The 12,805-nt window shown below is 28.2% G+C and overlaps 1 protein-coding gene across 2 annotated transcripts in view; it reads left to right on the plus strand.

Annotated features, from left to right (window-relative positions):
• LOC130677548 (neurobeachin) overlaps window positions 1-12,805 on the plus strand; it is a 243,413-nt gene that overhangs the window by 168,308 nt on the left and 62,300 nt on the right. For both annotated transcript variants that reach the window (XM_057484342.1, XM_057484341.1), the window contains exons 21-26: window positions 188-359; window positions 3,288-3,707; window positions 5,548-5,678; window positions 9,319-9,432; window positions 9,917-10,124; window positions 11,880-12,342. In XM_057484342.1, the coding sequence (XP_057340325.1) occupies window positions 188-359; window positions 3,288-3,707; window positions 5,548-5,678; window positions 9,319-9,432; window positions 9,917-10,124; window positions 11,880-12,342 (1,508 nt within the window). The remainder of the gene's footprint in view (window positions 1-187; window positions 360-3,287; window positions 3,708-5,547; window positions 5,679-9,318; window positions 9,433-9,916; window positions 10,125-11,879; window positions 12,343-12,805) is intronic.

The raw sequence follows: 12,805 nt of genomic DNA on the forward strand, positions 1-12,805 counted from the left end.
CTTATGGCATTTGTAACGCGATGTATTTGTGTGTCTATATTTACTAAATTTTACTAAACATAAATATACAAATTCATGAATCAATTGAGTACTAGTTCCCTGATTGGACACTAGCACTTTTACCTTACATATTTATAACAATAATAATAAATAAATTATTAATAAATATTTATATATTTATTTACAGGAAGAAACTAAACAGGCACAGTTTCTGTCTCTGGCGATAGTTTACTTCATCTCTGTACTAATGGTATCTAAATATCGTGATATTCTTGAGCCGCCAATTTCACAACGACCACCGAGTCCTGTTCAAACAATTCAGACCAACGGTGCTAACATACGACCAGCGAGTCCTACAGGTAAATTTATCAATCAGCCAAATGCTTTTAATACTAAACTAACACTACTAATTAATTAAAATTATTTAAATAAATAAATTTACTAAGAAAAAAATCTATAGCAAGAACTCGAGATAGCAAAAACTAATTGGCCAATTTAATATTAATTATGCTCGATTATTTTTAAAAATAAACAAATTTAAATAACCGCATACTTATCATAACAAAATAATACTCATTTTCCAAAACTCTTATGTGTCAGATATATTTTATTATTTTAAATTATATTTTTTTATACATATCATTATCTATGAGTCTATCAAAATTAACAAACATAAAATCATATAAATTTTTTATTACAACTTTGTTTCGACTTCTTGTCTTTATAAATTAAACGCATGGTTCTAATTAAGTTCCAAATATTAAGCATGAAATTTTTATTTTTTTTTTTTTAAATAAATACTGGTTCAAATAAATATGAAATTTATATGGGATTGGAAAAATATAAAAAATGATAAATAAACAATAGCTTCGAAAATATGAATATATGAATATTTATATAAATAAATGCGTAGATATAGACGCTGAATAAATTAAAATATACGTTATTTATAAATTTACGACCTTGTAGTAAACGCATGTGTGGTTGCACTCATGTAGACGTTAATTTATTTATTTATTTGTATTATTTATTTATTTATTTTATTGTATGTATCTGACAGTAAGAGTTTTGATGTTTGTAAATTTGTATGCACTATTTAAATAACTCACACATTGATAAATATGTTTATTAATTATTTAAATGATAAATTTGAATTTAATTCCGATCCTGAATTTTTAAATTTTATTAGCAGTTATTAGGATCCAAAAAAATTATTACAGTCGCCGCTAAATATTTTTTTACATAAAAAATGTTCTTTTTATTTATTTATTATTTTTTTTTACGTGAGAAATTACATAAATTTTTTTTTTATCGGTCTTTAGATTTAATAAAAAAATTTTTTTTTAAGTCTTAGAATAAAAATTCAAATTTTTTTTATTTTATAAATTAAATATGATACTGAAATTAGCCGACGTCTAATAATTTTTGGACTTTTTTTTAAACAATAAAGTAAAAGCCCCTATACCCGCTCAGTACCATCCCTGATTAAAACAAACAATTAAAATCGATTTGAAACAGTTCAAAAAAATATTTTTTAAATCTTTTTGAATACTACTAAATCGACTTAATCGACATCGTTTTTGAAGAGGAAATAAAAATGAATCGTTTTGAATCGACGTATAAAAAAGATTGAAAACGATTTAATTTTTCAAATATTTTCAAATACTTTTGAATCGACAAGTAATAGTTAAATTCCTGGCTCGCCACGGCGATTTAAAACAATTCGAAACAATTCAATTTTTTAAATTGTTTTAAATAGATTTAAATCGACAAATACTAGACTAATTACTGATTCGTAGGTAGATTCGAAACAATTTAATGCTTCGAATCGTTTTAAATACTTTTAAATCGACGAATATCAGGTGAATTTCTGATTCATACGGAGATTTAAAACAATTTGAAACGATTCAATTTTTAAAATTGTTTTAAATAGATTTGAATCGACAATTGATAATTATTATTTGTCGATTCAAAAAGACTATATTCAATTAGATTTTTCTTATCAAGTAGATTTAAGAGTATTAGATTTCTCAATTTTGAATCATTTCAAATACTTTTTAATCGCTTATTATAATTTTCATTATTCGAATCGTTTTTTTTATCAGGGATTAGTCGATCGTTTTAACTGTTTAAGCCGTTTTTTTATAATTTTTATAAAAAAAATTCCAACTAAAAATATTATTATTGATAAATAATTATTTGTGAATCTAAATATATAAAATATCATGTATCAAATTATTTTATAATAGATTATAAATTTAAATTAAATGACTGTTTTCAAAATCGCGCAAAGCCGGGCATTTTTTACTTTGACGTTCATTCGTTAGATTAAATTTGGGTTACGTCAAATTTTTTAAGAATTGTTGTAACTATATCTTATTAAATACATTTTTAAAATTCATGAAATTTAATATTATGAAAGAATAACGTAGTATAATTTATAAATTATTTGTCCAAATCAATAAACTTATCATAGTTTAATTGATATTGTCTTTGTGCGACTATAGGGCCATGTGTTGGTCGAGTAATGGTACATGACAACTTTTAGTGAGCGACTATGGGCACACTCAATGACCTTATTTAAAAAATTAATAATAATTAATTATCAAGATTATTCTTCAAACTTAAATTTTATTCTAATACTCGAAACTTCAAAAAATAACGATAAAAAAAAATCTGGTTTTTCATTTTATTTATTAATTTATATTTAAGTGATTTAATCTCACTCCAATGAAAAGTGAGCGGGTATAGGGGCTTTTACCTTAAATTATTAAAAAAAAAATATTTGGAAAAATTGCACCTACAGTTTCTTAAATTTTCTACATGTGCATATTTTTAGTTTTTTTTTTTTTTTAATTTAATTGTTTAAAAAAAATCTGGAAGTTACTAATTGTCTGCTAACTTCAGTATCATAATTAAATGATACTGAAATTAGCCGAGGTCTAATAATTTTTGGACTTTTTTTTAAACAATAAATTATTAAAAAAAAATATTTGAAAAAATTGCACCTGTAGTTTTTTCAATTTCTACGTGTGCACATTTTTAGTTTTTTTTTTTTTTTTATTTAATTGTTCAAAAAAAAATTCGAAAAATTAAATGACCCAGTAATTGACTTCGGATTTTATTACTTATTTTTAATTGATAGAAAAAAAAATTAAGGACATTTGTGGAAAAATTATTAGTGAGTGACTAAATAATAATTTGATTTAATTAAAACCCTTTAAAAAAAAAAAAGTGGCGAGTGGATTTCAGGGTAAAAAATGGGTAATTAAATAAAATTGTCTTAGGAGATGGTAACGGTGGTGGAGGAGGTCGGCCTCTGTTTCCACAGTGGTCTCACCACGTGTATCCTCAGTTCCTTCCGGGTTCTCACCCCAACGCCAATGCAAATCTAAATGCCAACCACCATCACATCAGCCAGCACCACCACCAGCACCCGCTACCACCACCGACTGCCAGGCACTCAAATCGCCAGAATCCCTCAAATTATTACATTCCAAACCATCATAGCAATCATTATAATAATCATCATCATCATCATCCAAATAATAATTATAATAACTATCATCGTCATCACTACTATCATCATCATAACAACAATAACAATAATAATAACAATAACAACAATAATAATCACCATCACGCGCTTCAAAAGCATAACGAGCCCCGAAACCTTTATCATAGAAATTCAGGTGTCGGTCTGCAAGGTAATTTCCATTGCTCCAACCTTATTAATTTTATTTTATTAACTTCCCAAGTAGCACACTTGGCTTTGTGACATCAATAAGATGACTATTTTTTTTACATATCGATAAGCCAACGAAATTTATGTCATCTGCTTAAAAGACTTGATACAATTGACGGCAATAAGAAAATTACAAGTAATTCTCATCTAAAAAATTTTTTTAAGACAGAAAACAGAAGACAAATTTCCTATGACTCTCAGGACCAACATTTGTATGTCTTATTTATATAAAAAAATTTATTTTGTTTTTAAAAGACATTTTTATGACATCTTAAAGTTGTCTGTCCTACTTGGCTTTTTGACATCAATAAGATAGGTTTTTATATATATCGATAAGGCACCAAAATGGTGACAAATCGATCAGAAATTCATGCCACTGAAAAATATCTGCTTAAGACTTGACACAATTGACGGCAAAAAGCAAATTACAAATAATTGGCATCTGTAATAAGTCATCTGAACGACTTTTAATTAAAATGACTTTTTTAGGGCAGAAAATAGAAGACAAATTTCCTATGACTTCTAGGGCTAACATCTGTATGTCTTATTTATGTACAAAAAAAAATTAGCTATGATAAAAAAAATTGTCTTGTTCTTTTAAATGGCATCTTTCTGACATCTTAAAGTTGTCTCTGTCCTACTTGGCTTTGTGACATCCATAAGATAATAGTTTTGCGGCTGTTTTTTGACAGCGATAAGACACCAAATGATGACAAAATAATCAGAAATTTGTCACCGAAAAATATCTGCTTGAAAAACGATACAATTGACGGCTAAAAGTAAATTACAAATAATTGTCATTTATAATAAGTCATCTGAACGACTTTTAAAGGCAGAAAATAGATGACAAATTTCCTATGACTTCTAGGGACGACATCTGTATGTCTTATTTGTATAAAAAAAAATTGTCTTGTCTTTTTAAAAGGCATCTTTATGACATCTTAAAGCTGTCAATGTGCTACTTGGGTTACTCATTGTGTTATTTAGATTTTTAAACACGGAATGAATTACTGTCGAATGTCAGCACTTGTTTGTCATCCCTGAGCCCTTTTACCCTCGATTTATATATTTATTTCAGCCCCAGCTTCGTTTTATTATTATTTAAGAATGATTATAAATTTATTTACAGCTCCCGTATTTTATTAATTAGTATTCTATATATTTTTTTTTAAATTTGCCCATTGGCTCTGGAAATTTTATCACTGTGTGTTTGTTGTTTCACGTTTTCTTTTTATTATTATTAGGAAATTCTCTAATTTTTTTTTAATTTTTATTTAATTACAGAAAAAAATTAATTTTTAATCTACTCCATGTATTTTTTATGGTTAAAAAAATACCTGGAGTCAATTCAAAATTTTTTTATTAAAAAAAAATAAAAATAAAAATTTGATTGACGCAACGAAAATATCAATGCTCGTATTTAATTAAATGAAAAACTGAAGAAAAAAATTCTTTTATATTTTTTATTTCGATTGTTTGCCTGTCATCGTAACATTTGTTAGCATGAATACATTTATGTATTCATGTTATTCAAATCATATATTTATTTAGTACGAGAACGTGAAAATTTATTGAAAACATTCCACGTTTATTGCGGATTTAATTATGAACAAACAAAAATTTTGATTTTCGATTCAAATGGACGTGGAATTTTTTTAGTAAAATTATTTTCATTTTATTGTACAGCATGTCTAGAAATTACAGGTGTTCTATAGGTTTTTATTTACTGGAACAATAAAAAATAAAAAAAAAAAAAAAAAAACAAAGAGTATTAATTACTAATAAAAAATTTTTTGTTATAGAGAGCGGAGGAATTATGAGCCAATCAGGTTCGCAAGATGATGGTGAATACGAAGTCATAATTGTTGATGAAAATAATTCGAGTATACTCGCTGATCATGACGTAACGTCATCTGGGCCGCCTTCGACAAAGGTAATAATTTTGGTATTTAAATATATTTATTTTAAAAATATTTAGACAATAAAATAAATTTTAATTGACGTCAAAAATATTTTTTTTCTAAACCAAGTTTCGAACTGTCATTTGATAAATAATTAAATTTTTAAAAACACTAAAATTTATGGAAAGAAATAGATAGTACTAATTATTGTTCTGCTTAGTAATCGACGAAAAATACATTGTAATATGACTGATTCGTATTAGAACAGGAGTAAGTTATTACTTAACACGTACTATTACTTTTTAAACAGTAACCAGTGCTGTGCTACACAGTAAATTTTATTACAATTTTTCTCATTAATAATAATAAAATTATTTGTATACTAGGGTGATTCAAAAAATAACAATTTTTTTCTCTCGGAAACAGGTTCAAAAGTTTCATTTAGATAAAAAAAGACGCCTGTGAAAATTAGAGCTCTTAATATCAACATTAAGAGGTTCCTCATCGCACATTTCTATTTTCCATAAGAATACCATGGAAAAAATTTTTATTACGTCTTCTGATTTTTATAAGTAGCTAACGATGCGTCATAGAAATAATTGGCAGGCATTTTTTGTAGGTAATTGAATGATCTACAAAAAAAGTTTCTTATTATTTTTTGATAAATCTATTTGTTTAAAAGTTGATTAAGGTTGAAGTCAAAAAGGATGAAGTCGGGTTTCCGAGAAAAAAAAAAATTTGTTATTTTTTGGATCACCCTAATGTATATTGTGATCACAAGGAGCATTAGCTCCATGATCGTAAATAAATAAACTAAACTAAATGAAACATATGACAGGTTACTGTTAAAATAGTCGTTGTTGATAGTTAAAGAGTACAAACTTCTCAGCACAGCTCTTGTTGCTGTATAGAATAATAAAAACTTATTATTTAGTGACAGGAATGGTTACTTAGATCTCGTAGTTCTCATTAACCTCCAGAACTCAGTCCTGTTTTAATATGAACTATTACTAAATTCATATGAGTCTTTATTATTCTTGACACTTCAGTCACAAATGAATTTAGTAATAGTTCATGTCAGAATAGGACTGATTACTGGAGGTTAATGAGAGCTACGAGATCTAAGTAACCATTCCTGTCACTAAATAGTAAATTCTCTTATTCTATACAGCAACAAGAGCTGTGCTGAGAGATTTGTACTCTTTAACTATCAACGACGACTATTTTAACAGTAACCTGTCATATGTTTCATTTACTGTGTAGCACAGCACTGGTTACTCGTGTAAAAAAAATTTTCGTTCATAATTAATTTAGGTCTGAATTTCATGACGAAACTCAGAACGTAACACAAATATGACTTTCATCATGAATTTACTCCAACTTTTCGTCTAGTAAATCAGTACCAATTATAAAATTAATTTATTACGTCTTTGAATTGGACTTGGGATGACTTCGATAGAAACTTGACTAATTTTTTACTGAATTAAACCTTTTGTCAAATTTATAGATTCAGAAATTACCAATAAACTTTTTCTATCAAGTACTTGATTTACGTAAATCAGTTTCGATTGTAAAATTAATTTAGTGAATAAACTTCGGATTACTTGGATTTAAATTTTACTGAGTCATAATTTTGATGTGATTAAAGTTCTTGATACAAATTCATGATGAAAGTCATATTTGTGTCACGATCTGAGTTTCGAGATTAAATTTACATCTAAATTAATTGTGAACAATCATTTTTTTACACGGGTACTGTTTAAAAAGTAATAGCACGTGTTAAGCAATGACTTACTCCTGTTCTAATATGAATCAGTCATATTAAAATTTATTTTTCCCTGTATTTTTCGTCGATTACTAAGCAGAACAGTAATCACTACTATCTATTTCTTTCCGTGAGTAATTCATGACGTTTGCTATCGTCAATAATTATTAATTTAAATAAAAAAAATTAAATTTACTGCACACAAAATCAGAGGTTTTAAAAATTTTTTAAATTATTTATTCATTGGGGTTAAAATTAAATTTCCATACTTAAAAATAAAAAATTGATCCGTCAGAAAAATATTAAAATCGTCCAGTACAAAATAAAAAAAAAGATCTACCGAAATAATATTTAAAATTTAATCAATAGGCACATTTAGCATGTGCACGAGACACAATCGCACGTATAAATTTCTATATATATATATATATATCAATGACAATGACAATGATATATATAAAAAATAATCGATCGTAAATAAATAAATGTAAACTATTGAATATTTAAATGGTAGAAGTGGTCTGCGATGTTGAGCATGTACATTGCTTATTACTTATTATTTAAATACCGATGTCTTGCATTTTATTATAAAATAATGTAATACAGAACGTACTTTGAATAATACAATAATGTAACACTAGTATAACACTATGGTATTTTATATATATTAGCGTAAAGTTTAAAGATAAATGTATTTATATTTGTTTTTATTATCAGTATCAGAAAGGTTTAGCACGTAGCAATCGTATACAAGAACGTGAAACGTGACTAGAAATAATAAATAATGTCATGACTTTTTATTCTTTAACTTTTACTATATTTTCAAACATAATAGATAGACATTTTTATATATTTATAGATTACATTGTAACTTATTATTTATTATTTACTTTTTAATCAACTACTTAAACTCCTTTCTTTCATTTTTTTTACACTCCAATAGCGCATTTGCATCTCTGTTATAAACAAGTTTACAGAAATTACAATTTCGCGAATTTGAATAAAATCAATATCATCCTGCCGAAAAAAAATCTTTTGCGGAGTTATTTTTTTTTTAACTCCAAAGCTCCGAGTGACGGAGTAAATTTGGATTCGATGAAAATCCGTATTCACTTTCGATTTTTTACACGAAGAAATTATTCTCGTTTGAAATTCTATGGTGTCATAGTAAAGCCGGGCTATGTTGGCCACCTAACGAAAATCGCAGTAAATACATGAAAAAATTACCATGACTCCAGTAAAATTTCCAATGGTTACAGTAATTTGTGACACAACCATTGGAAATTTTACTATGGTCACACTAAGTTTTCCATGCGTTTACTTCAATTTCCACCAGGTGACCAACATATCCCGGTTTTACTCTGACCCCATAACATTTCAAATAAGAATAATTTTTTCGTGTAACAAAGCAGGCCCTGGTGGAAATTTTGGGGAATTTTCTGGGAGAAACTCAGTTCTGAAATTCTAAAGACTTTTTCAGGGTTATTCATAGAAAAGTCCGAAAAATTTCCACCAGGGGGACTATGTTGGCCACCAACGGAAATCAAAAGAAACCCATGGAAAATTACCATGACCCCAGTAAAATTTCCAATGGTTACAGTATTTGTGACCCAACCATTGGAAATTTTACTATGGTCACACTAATTTTTCCATGCGTTTACTTGAATTTCTGCCAGGCGGCCAAAATGATCCGGCTCTACTATGACACCACAGAATTCCAAACAAAAAAATTTTGTTTCCGTACAGTTGACACCCCCGACTATGATTTAATTAATTTAATTTACTGTTTATTTCTGACCATTAGTTACTTATATACGAGCATGATAATTTCTATTTTCCGGTACTCTCAACGTTAATCCCTACTCTGTGCTTGCAATTGCTATGCGTACTAACTACTGGTTCTGAAGGGAGGTCACAGTGGTGTACCTCGGTCACAACCTATTCTTGAGGATTACAACACCACATCTGAACCGTCTATTGGTTCTTCAAAACGTACAGACGTCCCAAGATTAACAACTAAGGTAATAATCGACACAAAAACAAGGGGCTCAATAATATTTTATAAAATTTATCACCAATTAATCATAAGGATCGACATTACCCAGATTATCTTTAATTAATTTTCTTCATTTAATTCGTCATCAGTTTTCATAAATAAAGATATACAACATATATATTGTAAAATCCGGTTGACACTTTTTTACTCCACGCTTCGATGATAACTGAAAGCTTTCATTTACTCAATTATTATTTAATCTAATTATTGATTACTTATTAGAAGATTGCAGTAGTGTAAACTGTATTGCATGGTTTACTTTAAATCTCATAAATTTATATACTTATTTGTCATTTTATTACTCTTATTATTAATATTAAAATTTTAAATTAGAAGTTTAGATTAAAATGTCTAGAGTCTGTAGTCGTATTTAAATATAATTTGTACTCGACAAAGATTTTTGTACAGTTAATTAAGCGGTTGTTAATCAAATGAATATTTTTTTATAGAGTAATGATTCAAGTGAAGAAGCGATGCATCGTAGCAATTTAACAGCTGACCCGAGTCCATCGGACATAACAACAGACAACGAAAACAAACATAATTCCTCGGAGGAAGCTTGGACGGACGTTAATCTCAATGAAGATGCTGATACTGTACAAATTAATAATGCACGTGATGACCCACGTAATATACACAATATCGCACATTCTCATGGTAATTATTATTTACTTATTTAAGTTATGTTAATTAAGTTTCATGATATTTTTTGCACACCTCGAACTCGAAGCAGTTCGCAGAAGAGGGTTTTTCAAATTTTTTGTTCATATGATGTCTTCTAGTAGGAAAAACCCTAGAAAGTTCTGAATAAAATTTATTTTTCGAGTCCAGTCTCATATGAGGATAAATGAGGATGACATTGTTTATGTCTTCTTATGAAGAGTAGTCCGTAACTTTTGTTCTGTTAAAGATAACTCCACTCAATATAAAGGTTTTTTGTTCAGTTCGATGTCCTCTAGTAGAAAAAAGCCTATAAAGTTCTGAGAAAAATTTATTTTTTGAGTAATCGACGTCGGGCAGATGTGGGCAGATGACATTGTCTGTGTCTTTCTATGATGGGTAGCCTGTAACTTTGTTTCTGTTGGGAATAACCCATCACAATATAAATGTTTTTTGTTCATTTCGATGTCCTCTAGTAGGAAAAAGCCTATAAAGTTCTGAGAAAAATTTATTTTTTGAGTAATCGACGTCGGGCAGATGTGGGCAGATGACATTGTCTGTGTCTTTCTATGATGGGTAGCCTGTAACTTAGTTTCTGTTGGGAATAACCCATCACAATATAAATGTTTTTTGTTCATTTCGATGTCCTCTAGTAGGAAAAAGCCTATAAAGTTCTGAGAAAAATTTATTTTTTGAGTAATCGACGTCGGGCAGATGTGGGCAGATGACATTTTCTGTGTCTTTCTATGATGGGTAGCCCGTAACTTTGTTTTTGTTGGGAATAACCCACCACAATATAAACGTTTGTTGTTCGTTTCGATGTCCTCTAGTAGGAAAAAGCCTATAAAGTTATGAGAAAATAGATATTTTCGATACATAGGATTAAAACGAGGATTTGCGGTATGCTTGTATCGGCGACACAAGTCTTGGGTTATGACGCATTCTCAACAAGAAAAATGTACTCGTTCTCATTGAAAATGCGTCATAACTCAAGACTTATACCTCAAGTACAAGCATCCGCAAACTCTTGTTTTAATTCTGAATCGTAAGTATCGAAAATCAATTACGAAAAAATAAAATTTAAAAAACTACTGGTGCAATTTTTTAAATAATTTATCCTTTTTAAAAACATCCAAAAAATATTAAACGTCGGCTAACTTATGTGTGAATGTAGCTGACAAATGTCATTTTTAAAATTTCGAAATAAGTTAATTAAATGTAAATTGAATAAAATTAAAAAAATGCGCATGTATAGAATTTAAAATTCAAAATGTGCATTTTTTAAATTTTTATATTTTCAATTATTTAATTCGTTTATTTGTAATTTAAAATTTGTCTCATATCTGCTACATTCACACTCATGGCCAACTTCAGTATCATCCCGATAAGATGCGCGCGCAGAGTTTTTCAAATATCTTCTTATTAAATTCAATTTTTCTGGTAATTAACAAGAAAAATTACAACTCTTACGCTTCATATAATAAAACTAATTACATTTATCAATAATTGATATAATTACGCGCGTAATTTACCAAAATTACACATGTCCCTAGTAATCAAAATTTATTGAATTTTTTTAGGTTACAAATTCAAATTATTCAAGTAGAAATTTCAAATTTTTATAATTCTTTTTACTGAAATTATTTATTTAAAAGTCTGATAATTTAAAAAATTTAATTTCATTAAATTTTCTACAGCAAAATTTAAAATATTTAATTGGTAATTTATAATAATTAAAAAATTATCACACAGGTAACCAAGACAATGAAGGAAATGTATTGGAACAAGAGTCACTTGGTGATACAGAACGCGGGGAAAAACCAACGGGAGAAATATCCGTTGTACGAATACCCGATCGGCTGGTAATGACATCAGCATCCCCGCGTCCTGACGATTTGCCGATAAAGAGTCTGGTGGAACATTTGCCCGTGCCAACGCCGTCACGCGAAGCGTCACTGACACAAAAACTTGAGATGGCCCTCGGCTCTGTCTGTCCACTACTCCGTGAAATAATGGTCGACTTTGCTCCCTTTTTATCTAAAACTCTTGTCGGTTCACACGGCCAAGAATTACTTATGGAAGGCAAAGGGTTAACGACATTTAAAAATAGTAATTCTGTCGTCGAGCTTGTCATGCTCTTGTGCTCTCAAGAATGGCAAAATTCTCTGCAAAAACACGCGGGACTAGCTTTCATCGAATTGATCAACGAAGGAAGGTACAGTTTTACAAAAAATATATGTTTATTTTATTAAAATGAGTGGGAAGTTGGACGATCCTAAAGTTAGCAGACAATTAAAAACTTTTGGATTTTTTTTGAACAATTAAATTTGAAGAAAAAAAAAACTAAAAAAATGCACATGTAGAAAATTAAAAAAACTATAAGTGCAATTTTTTGAAATATTTTTTTTTTTTAATTTCTCGCTTAAAAAAAATTCCAAAAATTATTAAACGTCGGCCAAATTCAGTATCATAAGTTAGCAGACTTCTGATAATTTTTAGATATTTTTTAAAACGATAAATTATTAAAAAAAAAATATTTTAAAAAATTGCACTTATAGTTTTTTTAATTTTCTACATGTACATATTTTTTTTTTAATTAAGTTGTTGAAAAAAAAAATTCTTAATTGTCTGCTAACTACAGGATCATTGAGTGTAATGTAGCAGACATCAGACAAATT

The sequence above is a fragment of the Microplitis mediator genome, chromosome 11, assembly GCF_029852145.1.
Source record: "Microplitis mediator isolate UGA2020A chromosome 11, iyMicMedi2.1, whole genome shotgun sequence".
NCBI lineage: Eukaryota > Metazoa > Arthropoda > Insecta > Hymenoptera > Braconidae > Microplitis > Microplitis mediator.